The 24920-nt window shown below is 36.0% G+C and overlaps 1 protein-coding gene and 1 long non-coding RNA gene across 2 annotated transcripts in view; one reads left to right on the top strand and one right to left on the bottom strand.

The window, feature by feature from the left end:
- Positions 1 to 24920, top strand: part of LOC149476356 (uncharacterized) — a 119492-nt gene that overhangs the window by 17621 nt on the left and 76951 nt on the right. The window lies entirely within an intron of this gene.
- Positions 236 to 24323, bottom strand: LOC149476362 (luciferin 4-monooxygenase-like). The gene is made up of 9 exons (XM_089712224.1): positions 24147 to 24323; positions 14688 to 14895; positions 8690 to 9026; positions 7272 to 7434; positions 6306 to 6445; positions 4793 to 4919; positions 3492 to 3713; positions 1307 to 1477; positions 236 to 724 (listed from the first exon to the last, which is right to left on the bottom strand). The coding sequence occupies exons 1-9, from the start codon at positions 24261 to 24263 to the stop codon at positions 599 to 601; spliced, it is 1611 nt and encodes a 536-aa protein (XP_089568350.1). The 5' UTR covers positions 24264 to 24323; the 3' UTR covers positions 236 to 598.

The following is a 24920-nucleotide window of genomic DNA, read 5'->3' as shown; positions in this document are numbered from 1 at the left end:
CAAAACATTTTCTTCGCCACCTTTTGTAGAGCATAAATACCTACAGACTGGATTACTATAGTCTTACTGACAGTATAGCCTACAGTCTTCCTTTCTTTCCTCGATAAATGGACTATCCTACACCAATAGAATTTTTCAAATCGAACCAGTAGTTCCTGAGATTAGCGCGTCAAACAGACTCTTCAGCTTTATAATATTAGTATAGGTGCTACTTGCGAAGAAATAAAATACAAACTTATAAAAATATACATTTTATTTCAACAAAATATAAATCGTTTAATAAATACTTATATCACAATTTCCAACCCCTTCAACATAGGATATCACCGAACCGTTCCACCACTTAAAACTAATATTACAATAATAATATTTATTTATTACATATAAATAACTTATTAAAGTGAAACTTCATTAAGCGCGTTTAGAGTAAAATTTAAAGGTCGCATCAGGGCAATACCGTCACGTCATGGAGTCAGGCGACGATAATGGTATTGAAGAGAAAGAATAATAAATAATAATAAATTCGTCTTTATCTGGTTCTCACAACATTAAAAGGAAAGAAGTTTCACTTCTGACACGTGTGCTCGGTACACTCTTTTTAAAGCTTGCTCTTCCCAGCGCCGATCATTTTGCGTAATTCCTTCCTCAGTATCTTGCCTGTTGGATTCTTTGGTATTTCATTTATAAACCTCACACCGCCGCGAAGATGTTTTGGATTTGATAACTGAAACAATAATTAACAATAGATTAAAAATTATTAGAATAATAAATTACTATTACACGAGTACTAAAAAATTGGTTGTCTGTAAATTCGGTTTACTGACGATAGTTGAACGTGACAACGTCCGATTGTGCTTCTTTGTCGCTTGTTCCGCGCTCTCGCACTTCAAGCCTATGGAACGCCTCAGAGCGAGGTAACGCCGCATGAGTCATGTTTTTTCGTGCGTGCAACCGGCTCTATTAAATTATAAGATGTTGTCACGTCAAAAACATAAATTCCCTACTAATTTTTATGGTTGCGATATCGAAGATTAGTAGGATTGAGAATCATTATATTATCTATGATTCTATGGTATCGATAAAGTTCATTAGATGCACGCTTAGGATACACGTATACATTTAAGAAAGGCGGGAAACTTCTTCTACAGGCAGAGAGGTAAAAATTAATACAATCTTCTGCTTTTCCCTACACTCACCCTTTCAGTATATAATCCTGTATTTTGATCTCGCTTTTTTTAATAAAACTTGAGGAATTTACCAGCAACTCTTTACCCTATAAAAAACCCTCAATTTTCCCCAAACTTACCCTTTCAGCCACATAGTCCTGTATTTCCTTTTCACTAAGGCGAGCCCCAGGCTGTAGCACCACGAACGCGAGAGGCAGTTCCCCAGCAGCCAGCTCGGGGAGACCCACCACTGCTGCTTCTCTGATACCGCTGTGTTTGAGCAGCACAGCTTCTATTTCTGCTGGTGGCACCTGGAATTATTAAAAAAAATTGGTTGTCTGTAAAGTCGGTTTACTGACGATAGTTGAACGTGGCAACGTCTGATTGTGCTTCTTTGTCGCTCGTTCCGCGCTCTCGCTTGCACTTCAAGCCTTACATAGAACGCCTCAGAACGAGGTAACGCCGCATGAGTCATATTTTTTCGTGCGTGCAGCCGGCTATCGAATTATAAGACGTTGTCACGTCAAAAAAACATATAAATTGCTGATGTTCTGAAATAAAACTGTTCACCAAAAATATTTGTGCTCGTGTTACATCACTACATAGTATAAAACAAAGTCGCTTTCTCTGTCCCTATGTCCCTTTGTATGCTTAAATCTTTAAAACTACGCAACGGATTTTGATGCGGTTTTTGTTAATAGAAAGAGTGATTCAAGAGGAAGGTTTTAGTATATAATTTATTAGGTTTTAGACAAAGCGGGCGAAACCGCGGGCGGTTAGCTAGTGTACCAATAAGTGTCAAAAAAATTTATTAATCACTGTTAAAAGCTAGGGTTTATTAACAAATGTCTAAGAACATCTTCATGAGCTGCAAATTATCTTTTTACTAAAATAATCTTAGCTAAGTTAGGCAAGCAAGTTAAAAAAAGCAAGTTGGATGGTTTATTTCTCCATTTTGAGTACTGACAATGACATCTTATAAATATCTGTAGTATCGGTAATTTATAGGAAAGGATACTAAACGTTTATTAAGTTGTTATAAGTTAGGAATCACGGGGCGGTTAATTTAAAGTGAGTATTTATTAGAAAACATTGACAGAGTTAAAGGACAGACGTCTGTCGCACATCGAAGTTAAGTAGGGACTGCCTGTGGGACTGCCCTGTGGGACTGCCTCTTCGACTCCCATACAATTCTTTACTTACTACCTGGGTTTCTCACCCCGCAATCTATGCTTACGTTCCCACGCATACAAATTATTTTCTAAACTATCTTAACTAAACATCTGTTAAGAACAAAGGTGCAATAAAACAATAAAATAGAGAAACTTAAATCTAAAAATTGACCATTCCACATATCTATTGGACCCAAATACGGCTAGGCATATAATAATACGCAACGTGTTCGCGGTTCTACAGAACAAAGTCTATGGATAAAACTGAAAAATTAAGATTAATTTTTTTTCTACGTATTTTTCCAGGATAAAAAGTATCCTATTTTACGCCCAGGATAATAAGGTATAATTATACCAAGTTTCATCGAAATCGAACCGGTAGTTTTCACGTGATGTCTTCACATACAGACAGACAGACAAAAATTTTTTTAATTAGAAAGAAAGAAAGAAAGAAAGAAACATATATTTGACTCCACAATATAAAATTTAAATCAATAATGAAAACACAGATAACAAGCAGTTTCAAACAAATAAAACTGTTAAATAAACGATAAACAAGTAAACAATTAAAATAACAATAGGTAACAAATTAAGAATCTTATTAATACAATAAAATAAAAAAATAAAATAAAATAAATGTGAGAAAAAGTAAGTGGAGCCAAACCAGGTAGCCACTCAGTATATGTTGCGACACAGTTGCAACACTGATTTTCAGTGGCCCCTCTCTGTAGTGATTGGAGCGGCAGTACGTTCGCAAATATATATTTTAATTAGAACATGTAAATAAAAAAACACACGATATACATACACATAAATAATATTCACATTTTTCAACAATAACAATACACAATAAAGTAATATCCAGATAAAATGATAATATACCTACATAATATAAAATACGCTAAGACCTAATGAGAAATACGCAACTAAGGTTGGATTTTGAACTCCTGTAACAGGTATTTTTTATATTTAATTTTAAAATAGTTAATTACATATTTGGGTTTGGTGTCGATCCAGTAACACCCCCTGCTATTTATTTTTTCAATATTTTCAATGTACAGGAATGACCCTTCTACAGATTTATTATATGTATAGATGAAAAAACTGTTATGCCAATAAATATATTCATTCATTTATTCAATACTTCACTAACCTGATACCCCTTATACTTGATCAGTTCCTTCAGTCTGTCCACAATATAGAAATACCCCTCATCATCATAATACCCCAGATCACCAGTCCTGAAGAACCCTTCATCATCGAAGTCATCACTTCTATCTTTGTTCACATAACCCTTCATCACCACTAGACCCTTGGCGCAGATTTCGCCCTCTTGGTTTGGACCTAGGACCTCTTTTGTTTCGGGATTCACTACCTAGACAGATAATAAAATTTGAACTGTGTATATGTTACAGTCAAAACCCTGAACCAGTCAATAACCTTATTGACCGGTAAAATCAGTCAATAAGAATATTGACCGACGCCCTTAGTCAATAACCTTATTAACTAATTGTACCGGTCAATAAGGTTATTGAATGGTTCAGGGTTTTGACTGTAATATTATATATTTTGACAAAATTTCAAAAAATTTAGCTACTTTTTTAATCAAAATGAGATCAAAATTACGGCCGGCCTACGGTACGTAGGGACACAATATATGCTATATAAATAGATAATAAAATTTTGTTTAAACTGTGTGTAATAAGGTGTATTTACATTTGACAAAATTGAGAATTTTTAGCTTCTTTCAATCAAAACTAGATCAAGAATAACGGTTATTTTTTCCTTTTTCAAAATATTGAGTTTTCGATCATCTAGGTATGTGCGTTTTAAAATGATCTTATTTTCAAATACGGAAGAATAAATGTTTTCCTGTTATTTTCATTTATTCTCTGTTAAAATGTGATTTAGAATCACATTTTAATTTGAAATAGCAAAGCAGCCGTGGACAAAACAATGTGAAAAATATTTTTGTTTTCCCTGTTGTAAATTAAATGTAACCTGTGATTCACCAGTCTATAAATATGATTTCAATTGAAATTTTTTATGCAGGTATATAAAAAAAAACAATCATATAGAATTTAAAACTTTCAAGTGAGAAAATTCAATTTTTGAAGTGTAACTTCTTTATCGGGGTTGGAAAAAAATTTAGTGTAACATTTTTTCGTTACACGTGACATTTTTCCGTTACGCGCCATCTTTTTCTTATCCCTACCACGCGTGATTGACGTATTTCTGTAAAGTTGCCTATAGTAAATTATTTTTTGAAAAATAAGGTCATAAAGAAGTTTCACTTCTTCATACACACACACATGTGTACACGCACACATTTTTATTTTTTGTCTTTTCTAGCGATTTATTTAAATAAATAATTTTTAAAAATTAATTTATTCACCTTAGATTTCACAACAAAACACAAAAAACTAGTTTTATTTTTTTCCAAAAATAACTTACTTTTAATACAACATCGTCCACAACACAACCAACGCTGCCCATTTTATCAAAGTTTATATTAAATGTTAAAGCAAGAGTCGATTCAGTCAGACCATACCCTTGTCGAATAGCTGCTACGTTTGGAAACCTGAAATATAAAAAAATAATTTGGAAAATCCAAAAGTGCACGCCTCATAATTTTTTTTAATAATTATTTATTAATTATTATTTTTGTTTATTTAATAACAATTAAACCACATCGAATCAGACCCTGAAAAATGAAAGGGTTCTATTCCTGAGCATACTCAAGCGTTAGAGAAAAAAAAAGACTCGATTAGTAAAGTATTTCGGTCGCTATCGTGTTAACAAGAAAATCCTCCGCACATACAGACACACGGACGTCCAAGACAGAACTTTTTTAAACTGTTTTTTAACTAGTTTAAATAACAAAAATGACATCAAAAATATCATGAATGTTAAAAATAGTGTTTTTTCTTAATATGTGTGTGTATGTATTATCTTACAAGTGCAATGTATGATACATAAAGACATTTTAAGTTTGAAAAATCAGATGTTTTGCGCGAAGTGACAGTAGTACCCACCTCAACGCTTCGCTTATGAGGCGTGCAAAAACAATAAAAAATTAATTAGTTACTCTTCCCGCTATTGAATGGTCGTAATGCATAGAAAGAAAAACTATTAATAAATATTAATATTTTTTTCGATTTTGAATGGTTTTAAATTTTAATACGATACGAATTACGATACCGATACCGATACCGATATTTGTAGTAAAAAATCGGCGATACCGATACCGATATCGATATCAATGGCTTGGTAGAAAAATTTATAGTGAATTATGCATAAAAGTTACCAACATTTAAAACAGAGACTCAACTGTAAATCGTATTCTTTTAAATAAAAATGCCAAATCAAAAAACAAGAAAAACATTTATTTTGGTATTATTATTTTACAAAGTCAGTTAAACTTTAAGTAATACACATACACTCAAAGTTTACTATTGGTAGAGTTTTTTCAGAAAACAAAGTGCCCGCGCGCGGGCGACCTCCCGCATCATTCATCTATACTAAAAAGAGGAAAGGTTTGTAATTATGTATGTATGTATGTATGTACGGTTTTCACGCAAAAACTACTGGACCGATTTCAAAAATTCTTTTACCATTAGAAAGCTGCATCTTCACTGAGCAACATAGGCTATAAAACATGTAGGTACCACTGGCGAAGCCGGGGCGGACCGCTAGTTGCATAATATATCATCTCTACATAATATGTATATCATAATATGCAAAAGTAGGATAAGATAACATATCATCTCTAGGTACATAATATTATATCATAATATGCAAAAGTAGGATAAGATAACATATCATCTCTAGGTACATAATATTATATCATAATATGCAAAAGTAGGATAGGAAGTAGGAAGTAGGAAGTAGGATAGGATAGGATTAATATAAATTAATGAAAAAAGTAGGATTTGAATAGTATAAAACTAAAATACATTCAACTCACATTTTCTTAAACGCAATAGCGGTTTCTTCATACAACGGGGCGGCTCCAGAATATACTTCTGTTACAGAACTTGTGTCATATTTCCCTTCAGCTTTGGCTAACGCTGTTAACATAGCGGGCACCACTGATAGGTGGGTTATCTGAAACAAACATACAAACATATTAATCTTAGTAACATTATAAATGCAAAAGTTTTAATGTATGTTTTTAGAAGTGAAACTTCTTTAGGCATTTTAAGAGTAAAATTTCAAGATCGCGTCATGGCAATACCGTCACGTCAAGGATTAAGGCGACGATTTTGGTATCATTTAATCTTGCCAAAGAAGTTTCACTTCTGACAAGTGTGCTCGGCACACACGCTCTTTTTTTGTTACTCCTTTCACACAAAAACTGCTGAACCGATGTTCATGATATTTGGTACACTCATAGAGGGTAACTTGGATTAAAACATGGGATATTTTTTATACAGAAAATCAAACGGAAACGGGTACTATGCGTGTTTACTTTTGACTACGCGGTTTAGTTAAAAATAACTGTAAAGTAAGTTTAAACTCACGAAATTATTGTATTGTCACCGATCCTTGATATTGGTACAAAGTTTGAATTAAATCTGTCCATTTAAAGACAAAATCGAGTCTAAAGGAGTCGGTTACATACAAACATACAGGTGAAGCTAATAACAGCGTGTTTATTAGTTAAAATTTAACTACAATGAATTACCTGATGTTTTTCAATATACGATTGTGAGTCGAATTGTTTATAGTACAATGTTTATAAAAAGCGTGTGCCAAGAACATGTGTCAGAAGTGAAACTTCTTTGGCAAGATTCAAAGATACCAAAATCGTCGCCTTGACGTGACGTGACGGTAGTGCCATGACGCCACCTTGAAATTTTACTCTCACCTTGAAATTTCACTTCAAAAGCGCATTTTACAATTTTTTAAACAATGAAATGAAATAAATTACCTGATGTTTTTCAATAGTTTTAAAGTAAGTGTCAACGTCAAACTTCGGTAGGTAAACTGTTAGTTTGCCTCTAAGGAATCCAGCTAGCATACTGATTAAACCCATACTGTGGAACCAGGGGGTTATTGATAGACTCTTTTGAGGAGGCATTTCTATTGGTGGCCTGAAAATAGAAATATCTATATACTAATATTATAAAGCTGAAGAGTTTGTTTGTTTGTTTGAACGCGCTAATCTCAGGAACTACTGTTCCGATTTGAAAAATTTTTTCGGTGTTAGATAGCCCATTTATCGAGAAAGGCTATATCATCACGCTAAGACCAACAGGAGCGGAGCCACGCGAGTGAAACCGCGGAGCGCAGCTAGTATACTATCCATACTAATATTATAAATGCGAAAGTAACTCTGTTACTCAATCACGCCTAAACTACTGAACCAATTTGCATGAAATTTGGTATGGAGATATTTTGATACCCGAGAAAGGACATAGGCTACCTTTTATTGCGAAATATGTACCACGGGCGAAGCCGGGGCGGACCTCTAGTATCTATATATTTTTACTTTGGTATTATATGTTAAAGTATAGAAAAAAATCGATGATGAGGCGGTGGAGTCACATTATTAGAAAACTACTTCTTTACTGAATAGGGACACAGGCTATTTTTGAGCTAATTTCGTACACAGTAAACAGATACAACCAGTAGGGAAACTTCATAGAACACGTTCGAAATGGCTCACGCACACAAGCAAGTGTGCTTATACGAGAATCGTAGGGTATTCTTATATTATTAATTGTCAATTTTGTTAATACCCTTACGATTCTCGTACACATGCTTGCTTGTAGGCGTGAGCTATTTCGCACGTGTTGTATGAAGTTTCCCTACTGGTTGTATCTGTATATTGTGTTTCGTACGAACAATTTATTTTTAAACTAATAGTAATAACGTAACCTAAAAAAATGTAAGACCTTTTTTATTAATGTTGTATAATTACGCCTATTTCTGTGGCCGCCTATTTTATGGCCAATTCAGATAAAGAAATAATATTAATGTACTTATGTAAATTGTAATTGAGTCATTATTGGTGTACCAAATAAAGTAAACAAATAAACAATTCAAAAATATTACAATTCTCTTCATAATACTAGTATGTGCAGGTATAACTGATGCTGAACTGAAGATGTACGCAAGGAAAAATGGTCTTTATTCATTAATAATAGCAATAAAATTCAAATTAATGATAAAACGAATTTTTGTCTGTATGCGCTAATCTCAAAAACGGAATTATTTTTCTAGACTCAGGTTTACTGAGTTGTTCCAATATTTACATAAATTTGTATGTTTAATATGTAAATATTGGAACAACTCATGTTGTTCATTGTATGTTTAAAATCATGATTAAAATAAGAAATTACTTACGTACAAGCCGCAAGTACATTTTGATGTGTGATCATAACACCCTTCGGCAAACCCGTTGTGCCAGAAGAATATAAAATAAATGCCGTGTCTATCTGCCCTTTAACCTCTACACACCGAAAATCGTCATAATTCACGTTTCCAATACCGGTACCGGTATTCGATACCGGTTTCGCCATACCGTTATATGATAACGTATTCGGTTGAACTTCGTCGCCGTATAGAATGATTTTTTCAAGGAATTTTAGCGATTTATAGGTTTTTGAGTGCCGTTTATATGAAAACGGGGAAGCGAATATGATTTTCGGTTTCGCTATGTTCATTACGTGGTGGAGTTCATCTGGAACAAATAAATAAATAAATTATTGAAAAATTCATTCTCCTTACCCTATCTGTTACCTACTAGAACAGATAATATAATACTATACTATATTATAAGATAGTATAGTATTATATAAGAGGAAATATCATAAGAGCGATAAACAATTTCATTAGAAATTGAAATAGGTACATAATATGTACCTATATTGGCGATTCAAAAGCGCTTCTTAAAATTTTTACCCTGCAGCGTTCAAAGAAGAGTTAAGGTTTCGAGTTGTATATTTTATGTCTTTGGTCTGCTTTGTAAAAAAACTTGGTGAATTCTATGATTATTCATCTTAATTATTATTGTGACCATTTTTTTTTTTTTTCAAGTGGGGAAATCTTGCCTAAGATACCCACGGCTCCCGGGGAAGGAGCCGTGGGTTATGTCGGATTCCTACCGACTAAAACCCCACCGTGTACCAACGCGCTGCTTTAGACGGGATGCGGGTACACATTCGCAATCTTCCGCATGTCCCGCCCAGCAGTTGCCCGTTTCCAGGCCCTCCGCTACTTGCCCGTTTCCAGGCCCTCCACCAAATGCCCACCCCGGGGCGGCGCAAGCTGTACACGAGCTCACGCCACCCACTCGCCGATGATGGATTGTTCCCCGTTCCATCATCGGCGTTCCCCAAACCCTCGACCCCAGCACCGACCGGCCGAAGGGCGCGCGCCGAAAGGCCCTCTGAAACGTGATTCACGCGTCGAAGGACCCTCCGGCGCACTTTTATAGAGGTTTCCCTCGCAGCCCCCACCTCACACCAGAGGTGGCGGCCCTCGGTCCGGCCCCACGGACCGGATTACGAGTTGGCAGACGGCTGTCGCAGGACAGCCGCCGCCCTACTCCCACCTACAGGAGTCACCGCGTGTCACAAAAGTGACGCGTCGGGATCCCGCCCCCTGTTTTGTTGGTAGTTAGACTACCAACAAAAAACAACGCGCGCGGCCTCTGGCCGCCATCCACCGCCGCAAAGCGCAGCCCCCTGCCAGTCGGTTGGAACGAGACCCAATTAACGAGCCCCGATCGACCTTCCAACCCCATTTTGCCCAGCCAAATTGCCAGGCCGCGACCACTAGCCGCCATACCTCGCCGCACCACAACGGCACCTGAGCCAATCCTGGCCCCCCGGAGGATCCTAGCCAGCTAGCCAGCCATCCAGCCAGCCAGCCAGCCAGCCGGACAACCAGCCGGTGACAGCATGCCAGCCAGCCGCCGCGGCTCAAAGCAGCCAGCCAGCCAACCGGTGGGACAGCCGGTTTCAGCCAGCCTGCCAGCCGGCCCCCTAGCCAGCCAGCGAGGCAGCCGGTGTGACCAGCCGGTTCCAGCCAGCCCGGCCAGCCGGCCTTCAAGCCAGCCAGCCAGCTATATGGATCCCTGGCCGTCGAACCAATCATGTCGTCAGACGACAGACCGGCCTTTCAGCCCCTCCGCGTCCAATTAGCTTCACTCAGAGTACACGAGTGCACTCCAAGCTACTGAGCCCCCCCGGCCACGACAAGGCTTGGAACTGATGGGGGGGAATTATTATTGTGACCATGGTACATCAAGATATTTCAAGTTTATTTTCGTTGACTTTGTCCGTGAATGAAACCGCGACCATAAAACTAGCTTTACCTAATACATATAGATAATAATTATATTATTATTAAACAGTTGTTTTTTTTGCTATTTGCACCAAAGTAAGATAAAACAACAATATGATGAATTATGCAAGTCAGTATTACAAGACAAAAATTTTACTGTTTTTCCTTAATTATTTTACGGATTGGAAAACAATGTCTAAAATAACAAAAGCGCTTTAAAATAAGTCTCGTCAAATTGTCTGTTTGAGTTTGTTTCAATCTATACAGGGTTTATGTTTTTTTTTCAAACCTACAGTGTTGCCAGTAAGTTGATAAGAATGTAAGCTTAGAGTATATATTACAATAGTATATATATACAGGGTGGAAGGTTAAGATGGGGCATGAAGGGCAGGTACCTTAACCGTTGTAGCTACATGAAAACGTTCTTAGGAGACTATCCTTAAATTCTTGAGAAATTTTAATCTAAATTCACAGATTTTTGAAAAAATGTACGGTCAGCAAGGAAATCGGCAGTTATCAAAAAAAAATTTTTTATGCCAATCGATCCAGTTTCTCATGGGGATCAAAACACTCTAAAAGACCAACTGAGGTATGAGTACTAGAAAAGTCAGAAATCGCGAAAAACTATTTTCATTCATGAACAAGTAAAAAGACAAAGGCACAGCAACATAACATGCCAGCGACGCGGGGGCGTGAGCGGGCGGTGGCTGGCAGCTCGTGCACGAGATGAAAAATTATTTAAATTTGAATATCGAACGAACACGTCACATTTTTATGGCTTATGTAAACAATAACACATAGAAAACAAAAGTTACCAGAAGTCACTCTGTCTTCACTAAAAATGTCCTTAAATAATTTAGAACGTTTAGATCTGTTAGAGGCTTACTTTTTAAATAATAAAAACCCAACAGTTGCATTGGAATGGTACAGGAATAAATACCCAATGCAACATGTACCGACGCGAAAGGTAATTGCGAATCTTGTAAAAAATCTAGCAGAAAGTGGCTCATTTAAGACAAGCTTGACTCGTCCGCGTCGTTCACGCGTATTGAATGAGAATACGGTGATAGCAATTTTGGCACTAATTGTGGAAGCATATCCCGAAATTTCTTCAAAACAAGTTGCCGTTGAAGTTGGTTGTTCGCACTGGATAGTTTTAAAAACATGGAAGAAATACGGCTACAAATGCTACCGCCATGGGCGATTAGTCCAAGCATTGCAATCTGGGGACTATGCACGCAGAGTTGCATTTTGCAGATGGTTACGGGGCAAATTTAGTAGAGATAATGATTTTATGAGTTTTCTATTAGCGCATCTTTTGTTGAATCACTTATTTTCTTAGTGAATGTGTGGAAATAGTTTTTCGCGATTTCTGACTTTTCTAGTACTCATACCTCAGTTGGTCTTTTAGAGTGTTTTGATCCCCATGAGAAACTGGATCGATTGGCATCAAAAAATTTTTTTTTTTAAACTGCCGATTTCCTTGCTGACCGTACATTTTTTTTTAAATCTGTGAATGCAGATTAAAATTTCTCAAGAATTTAAGGATAGTCTCCTTAGAACGTTTTCATGTAGCTACAACGGTTAAGGTACCTGCCCTTCATGCCCCATCTTAACCTTCCACCCTGTATATACTCTAAGAATGTAAGGCACAGACGTAAGGCTTAATTTATTGGTTTTACATTTTTTTTTTATAATTTAGGTCAATGCTCTCCACTGTCATCGCTGTCATTGTTGACTGCGAACTCCAGTTGCTAATCAGTCATAGTCCATAGGGCTGCCAACCATAAAATATATCTCATATTATAATAACTATTAATAAGTATGCTAGTAGTAAGCAAGGTTGCTGGGAAGAAATTCCTTCGGCGATAGGGTGACCAATTTGTACAGTGAAGATCACAGAACAGTAAAAACAAATAGAAGTGCTATAATGTCATAATTAGTATGAAAACCAGTGTCGCCAAACCCACACATTTGAACCGATAGATATACAGTACACTACAAGTAAACTATGCCTTTGATTGGACAGCTTAATTTGAGTAAAAACTGACTTAGGTTATAAATTCAGCATTTCAATATGTACCCTAACGCACCATGTTACGGTTTATTTTAGTATAACATCCCTAGGTATATTAGCTGTTTTGTTTCTCTTTGCTCAGAAATTCCAAATTCGAAAACATTCAGCTATTCCACAACAGAGGGCGTTAGTTTTCGATAGATATAACTTTGAACCTCAACACATAGAGATAAGGTTGAAATTTGTGTCACTCTACATTAATGACATTAACTTGATATTAACCTGATGCTATGCTCTAAGGGATGTCAGCCTTGTTATCGATAATTATTCAGAAATAAATATTTTTTGTGCATTTTTTTTTCTTTCTATTAGATGAGTATAGTATAATGTGTCACAATTTGGAGTATGTTTATTACTACTAAGTACGTCTTTTCATATTATTATATTTAAATAAAAAACGGAATAGAATAGTATAAATCTATATTTACAAAATACAAACAGAAAATATGCATTATTTTAAATCTTGGAACTGCCATAGGTTTGATGTATCGGTGGCCTTTGTTAGACTGCTTAGTGCTGTTCGGCATCCAGTTAACTCGTCACGTTGCATTTATCCATTTCTCTTTTAAATTAGCCTCTTTGGGAAATCTATAAATAAATAGGACAAATGAAAGCTAAGGAAAAATAAAATAAAATTTAATATTTATAATGTTTGTCTTTTCTAAAGTATCGATACTGTCGATATGCGCCACATGCATCACTAAACCGACATTCGTTTGTTTATTGCAATAATATTCCAGAAAGTCTTGTTTGCTGTTCAATCTATAATAGTACTAATTTCTTATGGATTAAGGTTCATTTTGACTAGATATTTGTATACAATTTTGACAAATTACGACAAGCGAAGTTAAAACATAAAATATATGTAAAATAAATAAAAATAAGACTTACCGATGGTATGAAATGCCTCCATTGCTGATATTATTGCGTCTGCTATCATTTTTGCACTCTAATACCAAACAACACGTCCTAATTAATGAATAAATATGGAAAAAAGGTTTGACAGCTGACAACCGACTCGAATATTTTTCTGCGCACAACTGAGAGCAAGTTAGGTGATCTTACCTTACTAGTGACACGTGGGCCACGCCCACATCACACTTCTATTTGTTTTTACTGTTCTGTGGTGAAGATTAATTATTTGTGTACTGCCCATGTACTGTCATATATTTCTGGGTATGGGTGATTTGGGTGGTGTGTTTGTCTGTGTATGGGTGATAAATTATTTATTTTATATCTATGATGTTTATGGCTGATTGAAATAAAATTTTCATATAACTTAAAACAAACACTATAATAAATGTTAAAAATGTTTTCATTAATATTTTTAAATTATTGCCAACCCTATACAGTTATGACTATTGTTATATAAGTGGGTGCTGATGTTATCGCTGTATGTAAACAATGATTATTTGTCGATTAAATTTATTAAATAATTTATTATTATGCACTCGGTACCGTTTATTCACGAATAAATAAAATAGGTATTTCCAAAAAATACTGTCCGAAAAACCATAATATTATCGTAACTTTTTCAGTTATGTACCTACACAAATTAGGTTACTTAAAAACGTTTGAATGCTTTGTATTATCTATACCTATTCATTTATTTTAAAAAGACGAATTTATTTGAATGCTCTAATCTCAGTAACGACTGCATTGATTTCAAAAAAATTTTTAAGCTATTGCATACCTTCTATCGCGGGCCTTGAGCGCGGGGACCGAATCCAGAAATTGCGTAACGAAAAACCTCACGCTCCCCACTCCGACGGGCGCGGAGGTGTGGCTTGAAGGCATAGCATCATAGAGTAACTTATATATTATATCGGGTACATAGCATGCAATAGCTTTACCGCGGCAGTCCCCGAGTGCCACACGTCTTTTTTTTTTCACCGTCCGTACGTGATCTTTGATGTGCTATAGGATATATATTATGTACCACGGGCGAAGCCAGGGACAACCGCTAGTAATACATACCTTTACTATAGCTCAAATTGATCGTAGTAGCTATTGCGCCTGCGCACAATATACCAATCACAGTACTCCAAAACTCTCTACGATTTTCCGAACTGACAGCGATCACGTCTCCCTTTCTAACACCTAGGCGGGTGAGAGAGACGGCTATATTCATGGCCTCTTGCGCTATTTCACCATAGCGAACCTCCTCATTGGTTATACCGTTGATCTGGAAATATATATTTGAATTTATTAATATCAACATACCTACAACAGTATTCTAATCATCAACAGTTTTATTATTAACAACATAAATAGCATCAAAAACAACATTACCTATAGTTAACATTATTCTATAGTCAAAGACTGAAATAATTTCAACTGTATCACCGTTTTCATCACCAACTACAGACTAAGGGCGTTTGTCCACTACAAGGAATTTTACGGTCCGGCATTCCGATTTTTTACGGTCCGGTATGGCACGCAATTAATCTAAATACTAGCTTGTGCACTATACGTAATTTTACTGTCCGACATTTTACTTTTCCCTATTCCGGATGGTTTTTTGAGTTTACGAGTCGCTGTAGGTATAATTGTTTTCGAGTGCCCACTTGCTTGGATTTTACTCTTTTTATTGCATATGCCAATTGAAAGCAAGCTCTTGTTTTACTTTCTTTTAGCTGGCAATGAGATTTGAGAAGTCGGTATTGTTATTTTATATACATTGACCAAGCATTGACCTATAATTATTATCTAAGTAAGTGTTGGTAAGTTAAAGTTCAAGTGGGAATAGATTTAGCTCCTCGTCACCGATTAAAATAAATAAGTGAAACACGCATTTTAAATCTCTTACGGAACTTTACTTTTTATTATAACGAAGTAATATAATATTTCACCTTCTATATTTTTACTCGTTTCTTGTAAAATGCGAAAACAATCATTTATGATAGCATTATACCGCCATACTTCCTTGAACTGTACCGCACTGATCCGAGTAAAGACGGACAGGTGCACAAGCAATTCATCGGTTTTTTCATGCCACACCGGACCGTAAAAAATCGGAATGCCGGACAGTAAAATTCCTTGTAGTGCACAAGCGCCCTAACAGACAAAAATTCTGAAAAATATATTTTTGGCTTCAATATCTATTGTAGATAAGTACTTATTCATAGTAAGTGTAAGAAAAACGTCTAACTGAAATCCACGGCTTCGTGTGGTTAAAAGTAGCCTTAGGGCTACTAAACTTTAATTTATATGTGTATGTCTTACTTCAGATAATATTATAATACTTTACCAAATTTCCTAAAGATTCGAATTCCTACTTTGCGTGAAAGAGTAACATCCATACATCGTACTTCTATTATACGAATGTTTCACGATATAATATAGGTTAATGAAGAAAACATAACCCTCCTTTTAGCACAGTCGGGTAAGACGATTAACATTACATACAATAGGTACTTGAAATGTTCAACAATAAATTGTACATGGACTATCTTTTGCGTGACTCTGATAAAAGGACTTATGTTTATCAGAATGCAATAGACCTATGTATTATTATTTTTATAATTTGCCTTTAATGCCTCATAAACAAAAATTGTAAATTTACAATAATATGTTCGTTGTATCTTATGTATGTCCGGGCCCGGGCTAATCTCAAAAAGTACTGTATGGATTTACTTCAAATTTACATAATTAATTTGGTACAGAGATAGCTTAAGATTCCCGGAAATCGCACGGGAAAGGGAAATATGCAGGTTTTTCTTAGACTACGCGCGCTACGGGCGAAGCCGCGCGCGCTGGCGGAAAGCTAGTAGGTAATACACGTAAAACTAGGTAGGTATGTAAGTTTGGTGAAATTCACGGGAAAACCACTGAAACAATTTTAACAGTCATGTAGTTTATGTACCAAAATAAAATACATATAAGCTATAGGTAGGTATAAATACTTGCTCTTGCCCGCAGATTCGTCCGCGGTCAGATACCTAGGTAGGTAGCTAAATTTTAAATTATAAAATGGTAAAATTATGGTTTTAGGCGCCATAACGCCAAATTATTTTATTAATCTTATCGATTTTGTGTAATGTGACTGACTGTAAAACATGATTAGGTACAATGGAACTTCAATGGAAGTAAGGTAACAGTTTTTCAAACAATCGATTTTTTTTAGTATCGATTCTTACGTCAACTACCTACCTACCTACCTATACTTTACAGGAAATGTATTTTAACTTTGTTGATAGTGACAATCCAATAATAATTAGGTAACAAGGTAGGTATTTAAAAGGAACGGGTTTGAAAACAAAATAATTTTTGAAATTCGGTTTTGAACAATTCAGGGGCTCTGAAAAGCAATATCATTACGCTAAAATTCAATGTTACTAAACGAAATATTTATGATTTTTAAGCTATTGCATAGCTTCTATCGTGGGCTTAGATCATTAACGCGGGCCTTGAGCGCGGAGACCGAATCGAGAAATTCCGTAACGAAAAAACCTCACGCTCCCCACTCCGACGGGCTCGGAGGTGTGGCTTGAAGGCATGCTATGCAATAGCTCAAAGAGTATAATGTATAAGGCGCGGGTCAAACACAAGCGGCGCGGGCGCGGGCGTGCCATAAGCGCACCTCTTGAATCTGTTTTGCACCACGTCCTTCTTATACATTTTGTATGAAAGAATTTTGGGCAGGCGTCGAGACAGCACGCCACGGTTGTGCCAAGGTTGCGCCGCCTTTCCAAAATTATTTCATACAAAATGCCAATAGCGCACCCGATGCACGCCGGCAGCGCGCCCGCGGCGCGCTCCCGGCGCGCCCGCGGCGCGCCGCGCCGCTTGTATATGTCCCGCGCCTTATAGGGCACAATAGCTTTACCGCGGCAGTCCCCGAGTGCCACACGTCTTTTTTTATTTATAATTTATGAAAGAAATGGAATAATAGAATAAGTAACTAATAGGTACCTACAATATATTTTAATGTAGGTAACTTTATCGCATTTCATGGCGATTTTTTTCCTGTTACAATCAGCTGTTTCTATGCCTGATTTGTTGATGACAAACATTAAAACAACTATAACGATAACACAAACATTAAAACAACAAACAACAAACGGCTTCATATTTATTGCAGCTCAAGATGGATCAAAACACCGCATCACCTGCGTCTCTGACCTGGATGCCATTCCTACGTGTCCGGATGCACCAGTGAACCCTCGTGAGCAGGCAGCAAGTGGCCGAGATACACAGAAGGATGCCAAGGCAATTCCAGCTGCTAGGTCTAAAAGACTTCAAAAAGTGAAGTAACTTTTTATAACTTTATCACTCCCTGAACAAAAGTATCTTTTAATTTTTGTGCTTTCATGTCCCAGTACTCTGTATAATTGTGTTCCGCAGTAGTTTTTCTTCTTATTATATTATGTTATTAATGCTCACTTATTTTTAACGATACGGCGGTAGAACGTCTCTTAAGATATTTTTAATACCTTAAAGTTATTTTATTTATTATTTTGTAAAATTATACTTGTCGAATTGTCTAATGTCTTATGTCAAAGTGTCAACTGTCAACGTCAACTATTGTTTGTCTTAACTATTTCTCCGCCAGGGTACTTGTCATTTAGTGCTATTTTATTTTAGACGCTGGTTGGTACACAGCTTAGATCATTAAGTAATGGATGGAGCACGCTGGCAAATGTTCTAACTAAACTTTCTGCCGGTTTTGGTGCGGGGAGGGTAACTCACACTTTGAAACACTATCACACATTCACAAAAATAATTTGTGTCTTTACAAACTCAAACTATTACAAAATGGACAGACTAGCATGTTTTTGCACACATACATCGATTACACAGAAAAATCTCTATACATATACGTAATAATACAATCGCTCTAAAGGGATGTAACCATATCGATATTACAAAAATAATAATTTTGTTGAAATTAGAAATAACATTAATATTATATTCATAAAAAATACTACACAGGTCATTTGTAACGTTTTCATCATTATTATATGCATACGAAAAAACAATAAAACGCCATTTTATTTGTATTTGAATATGTATTTATTCAACACATCACATATTATATTCAATAAAATAAATATCGGTCCAGAAATTTTTATTATTTCTGTACCGAGGTGTCCATTCTGATTTTCTCCCACAGCATTCAATCCACCTTAGCCTTAAAGCAGGATTTTTTGTAAATCTGAAATATACGCAATATTCGTACATACATATAAATAAAGTAGCTGCTCCGCGCGGTTTCACCCCCGTGGCTCCACTCCTGTTGGTCGTAGCGTGATGATATATACCTTCCTCGATAAATGGGCTATCTAACACCGAAATAATTTTTCAAATCGGACCAGTAGTTCCCGAGAATAGCGCGTTCAAACAAACAAACAAATTCTTCAGCTTTATAATATTAGTATAGATTACATAATAGAATAATTACAAGATTAACATTACAAAAAAAACGGCTAAATGCGAGTCGGGCTCGCGCACGAAGGGTTCCGTACCATTAAAATGTTCTGCCAGTTAAAAGTAACCGAGCGTAAATTTTAATAAATATATACAAGACTTACAAAATAAACATTATACTCCTTTTTATGCAGTTGTGTAAAATTTTAATATAATAAAGATTAATTCTCATCTCATTTCAAATTATACTTAGAAAAATATTTTTTTATCGACGTTCAAGTTAAAAGCAGTCCGTCACTAAGAAAGTCGTAAAAATTAACGACCTTTTAAGCGACGAGTTTTTAAATTCAACTCTATCACTAAGTTCATAAAGATTAAATTTGAATTTCTCTTCAAGATAGTCTCGCTACATCACTTTATAGTCTCGTGGGGAGTGCGGTTCAATATCGCGTTCTAAATTCAACTTTATCGCTTAGTTCATAAAGATTAAATTTGTATATTTTCTCTTCAAGATAGTCTCGCTACATCACTTTATAGTCTCGTGGGGAGTGCGGTTCAATATCGCGTTCTAAATTCAACTTTATCGCTTAGTTCATAAAGATTAAATTTGTATATTTTCTTTCCATGATAGTCTCGTGAGGCCGCATCAATGATCGAGTACACACATGACTCGATTATTTGTCTTGATCATATCGCTAAACGATACATCGACGACTATTAGAAATTGCATTTAATTAGAAATGTACGTTAAAAAAATAAAAAAATATACACAAATGAAAGGTTATTCCATCTTTTTTAATATTCGACATGTTTGAATTGCTTCTGCAAGACTTGACAGTGCAAAACGGCATTTTTAGCGGAGCACTCGCAGACGTCCTTTCGATGTTTTACGAATACGCAGAGTGTTCGTAATCGATTACGCAAGTAGTTTTTATGAAAGCATAAGATTTTTCGATTCGAATAATCTTATACCTCGGCAAAAGGGGAAACGCCTGCGTGTGTTATCCATTACTTAATGATCTAAGGTACACAGTAGCTGTTTATTCACAGAGTTTATTAGTATACATATTTTTATTTTATTTTTGTCCTTGTATATTATTATAATTTAATATAATTTAGTTGTATATACTTATATAATTATTTAACTATTTTATATATGTTTAAATGATATCACCTTCAAGCGATACATCACACAATAGCTTTTCATCTTTTCATTCCATTGACGAGTCTGGCAGTGATAGTAGCTATCATAGTACAACGTTACCCAGTTTAAATGACACCATCAATGATGCGTTTCAAGACAACGGGAAAACGTTTAACATGGTCCATATAAACGCTCAAAGCGTTCCAGCACATTATGTTGACATGCTTGCATCGTTTCAGTCTACAAACCTCCATGCAATACTAATTTCCGAATCGTGGTTGAAACCTTGTTTACCTTCTTCCTCTTATTCCTTACCAGGCTTCCGGCTCATTCGTAATGACCGCATTGGTAGAGGTGGTGGTGGGGTAGCCATATATCTCCGTTCACATATTCCCTTCACAATTATTAGTACCTCACCCCAGCCCCCCCCTGCAGATGCAGCCGAGCACCTCATTATTGAAGTCGTCCTTTCTTTCACGAAAATCCTATTAGCAGTCTTTTACAGTCCCTCTCTCTTAATAGATTACTTTCCTTCGTTTGGCTCAATATGCGATAATCTCATACCAATTTATGACCACTGTATTTTAATGGGAGACTTCAATACGTGTCTCCTAAAAAAAGACAACCGGTCGCAAAAATTGGTCTCTATTATTGAGTCACACAATTTACATCTTCTTCCTCTTAACCCCACGCACTGTGCCCCTCATTGCATCCCATCTCTCCTAGACCTAATTATAGTTTCCTCACCCAATTTAGTTTCGAAATACGGCCAGCATCCAGCTGATGCGTTTTCATACCATGACCTCCTATTCCTCTCATATAGAATACGACCTCCAAAATATAAACCTAGAGTATTATTAAGACGTAATTTCCACGGTATGAATGATCTTAAACTTATGGAAGATGCTCGTTGTATTGATTGGTCTCCAATTTTCTTGTCTCCTTGTATCAATGAAAAAGTTGAGTACTTTAACTCCGCGCTAATAAAGCTATACGATTTGCATGCTCCGTTCAGATTAATCAAAATAAAACAATTACCTGCGCCTTGGTTAACTGAAGAACTTAAAATTTTGCTTAAAAGGAAAGCTCGAGCCAAGGCAAGGCATAGAGTGCTTAAATGCGATGCAAGTCGAGAAAAATATAATGCGATAAGAAATCGATGCAATACATGTTGTAGAGATGCACAGCGACGGTATATTCACTCTTCTGTTGAGAACAGTGATCCCACTGTCATTTGGAAATTCCTTAAAACGTTAGGTATTGGCAAACAACGAAATAATTCAATTCCATCTAATATAAACATTGAACAACTAAACTTACATTTTTCTAATTCTTCTCCTTCTTTCGACAGTCAATTAAAACATAACACATTAGATTACATTTCCAAATTACCAGTTCCCAATATTCCTCCTTTTAGCTTCAAACAATTTACCGAGTGCGATGTAAAAAAGAATTTGTTGTCCATCTCGTCGAGTGCTGTTGGTGGCGACTGCATTGGACGTACTATGATCTTACCTATCCTAGACGTTGTCTTACCTGTTATTACCCATATCCTGAATTATTCCATATCCTCTAGTTCATTTCCACAGGTGTGGAAAGACTCCCATCTTATACCGATTCCAAAAAGAAATAACCCTTCCTCTTTTTCTGACTTTAGACCTATATCCATCCTTCCGTTCCTTTCTAAAGTTCTGGAAAAGATGATACATCACCAATTGCAACTCTTTTTAACCTCTCATAATCTCCTTAATCCTTACCAATCCGGCTTCCGTCCAGGTCATAGTACGGCCACTGCATTAGTCAAAATAACCGATGATATTCGATTGGGGATGGACAATAAAAAGCTTACAGTATTGACTTTGTTGGACTTCAGTAATGCTTTTAACACCGTAGACCACGACATCCTTCTCAGCTTACTGCGTTCACAAAACATATCCGCACCGGTAATTGGTTGGTTTCATAGCTACCTGAACGGACGACGGCAGCGAATACACATCGATGATGTTATGTCATCATGGTGTGATGTCTCTGTCGGAGTTCCTCAAGGTGGTGTTCTATCTCCGTTGCTGTTCTCAATTTTCATTAATACCATATCTGATACCTTGCTGTCTCTCTACCACATGTATGCGGATGACCTTCAAATTTACACACAATTTACACTTGATGAAATACATCAGGCGATCCATGACACTAATAGAGATCTGAATACTATAGTCGAATGGAGCTACCGTTATGGCTTGCAGGTTAATCCACTTAAGACTCAGGTTATTATCCTTGGCAGTCCATCGTTAATCGCTAGGATTAACTGGGTTAATCTGCCACCCATTATAGTTGATGGTGCAATAATCCCATATAGTGATTCAGTAAAAAATCTAGGTTTGGTATTTGATCAAACCCTATCGTGGAAATATCACATTAAAGAAGTGAGCAAAAGAATGTACGCAGCAGCTGGATCGCTGAGACGATTAAGAAATTTTCTCCCTTTACCTACAAAAATCCTATTAGCTCAGTCCCTACTTCTCCCTATACTAGACTATGCCGATGTAAGCTATGTCAACTTAACAATGGAACAGTTAAATATTCTCGAACGCCTGCAGAACTTCTGCATACGCTTTATATTTGGGCTCCGTAAATTCGATCATGTTTCGGAGTTCCGAAGTAAGCTCAAATGGTTGCCGGTTCGCTTGCGCAGGGATGCACATGCTCTTCAACTACTATACCGAATTTTATTTGATCCCAAAACACCAACATACCTTAAAGAAAGATTTAAGTTTAGAGGCCATTGTAGCGAGGTTCGCTCAACTGAAACGTTGAGGATAATAATGCCTCCACATCGCACACATTTCTATGATGAATCTTTCACTGTGCATGCTACTAAACTGTGGAATTCCCTGCCAGATTCTATCAAAAATGCTCAATCCCTAAATAGTTTTAAAACTATGGTTAAAGCTCATTTCCTTAGTCTTAGCCGAACATAATATTTATTTATATTATATATTTATTATTAATTACTACCTAAGTATTATGTTGTATGGTATATTGTATTACTCTTCCCCTTTCACTATATATTATTGCACTACCCATTTATTTTATATTTATTCCTCTACTGTACCAAAGGTTGTCTGGAAGAAATCGCTCTAAAGCGATAAGACCGCCATTTGTACTTAGTTTAAGCTATCTTTAAGTGTTTGTGTTTCTTTTTTAAGTGCAATAAAGGATTGATAAATAAATAAATAAATAAATAAAACAACACTATCTTCAGCAAGCAGGTTCACTTGCAATATTCAGGTAAAACCTGAGTCACTCTAGATTTTACTTATCTACGGTTCCTAAACTTTAAATCCTGCCCCCCTAGACAAGTGGCTTTCTATTAGCGTAAAGTTCAATAGAATAGATTATGAATGTATGAGATTGACGTTTGATGACGACGACGACGACGATTGATTACGTCAATCTCATACATTCATAATCTATTCTATTGAACTTTACGCTAATAGAAAGCCACTTGTCTAGGGGGGCTGGTGGTTAGCCGTTCTAAACGATTTTCGCATTTCTATTAATTCTAGTTGTGACCCCGATAAAAAGCAAAATAATATAGCATGTAGTTATGTATGTAATGTGTACTAATGCAGAATATAATCATTTGACTCTATCAATTTTATTACGATTTACGATATATCCGATCAAGTATAAAATAATAGCAAACATTCTTCACACACTTCACACACTTTCACGTTTTTAATATCATAAGTTATCACGATACATATTACATAGTAATAAAGAAACAATAAAATATTATACTAAGGATTAATATGATACAAAACAGCATCACAAAATCATTAACAAATAAATATTCAACTCACAATCTCTACAAAAATATGCACTTTGATCTTAATAAAAACATAAATAAAACACAAACATACCAAAGCGATTTCCTTTTCAAATTCAACTAATTTCTTCAGGACGAATTCGCCAAAATGCAATGTACTAAAGAGACTACGGTTGCTCGCTCCGTACATGTATTTTGGATTTTTTAACATTTTTACACGATTTTTTTCACTTTAAAATCAATAACATGTCACACGGACGAGCTCCAAACAACGACTGAGGAAAGAGGAAAATGAAATCAGTTTTACTTAACATAGATTTAGTTATTTTAGATATGACAGGCGTTGGTTCTAATCAGTATCAGTAATATGTACCTATCATAAAGAGGAAAGATTTTATAACTAACTAGCGGTCCGCCCCGGCTTCGCCCGTGGTACATATTTACGTTTTCTCTACATAAAAACCATCCTCGTACTTCAAGGAATATAATAAAAAAAGAATTATCGAAATCGGTTCAGCCGTTCTCGAGTTATGCGCTTACCAACACATTTTGCGATTCATTTTTATATACATACTAGCGGTCCGCCCCGGCTTCGCCCGTGGTACATATTTACGTTTTCTCTACATAAAAACCATCCTCGTACTTCAAGGAATATAATAAAAAAAGAATTATCGAAATCGGTTCAGCCGTTCTCGAGTTATGCGCTTACCAACACATTTTGCGATTCATTTTTATATATAAGACTAGCTGTCCGCCCCGGCTTCGCCCGTGGTACATAATATTTACGTTTTCTCTACATAAGAACCATCCTCGTACTTCAAGGAATATAATAAAAAAAGAATTATCGAAATCGGTTCAGCCGTTCTCG

Source organism: Colias philodice, chromosome 28, assembly GCF_061535455.1.
Source record: "Colias philodice isolate Cphi_HAF_F1 chromosome 28, ilColPhil1 Martin Lab GWU primary, whole genome shotgun sequence".
NCBI classification, from domain to species: domain Eukaryota; kingdom Metazoa; phylum Arthropoda; class Insecta; order Lepidoptera; family Pieridae; genus Colias; species Colias philodice.
This window is presented reverse-complemented; position numbering and strand designations above follow the sequence as displayed.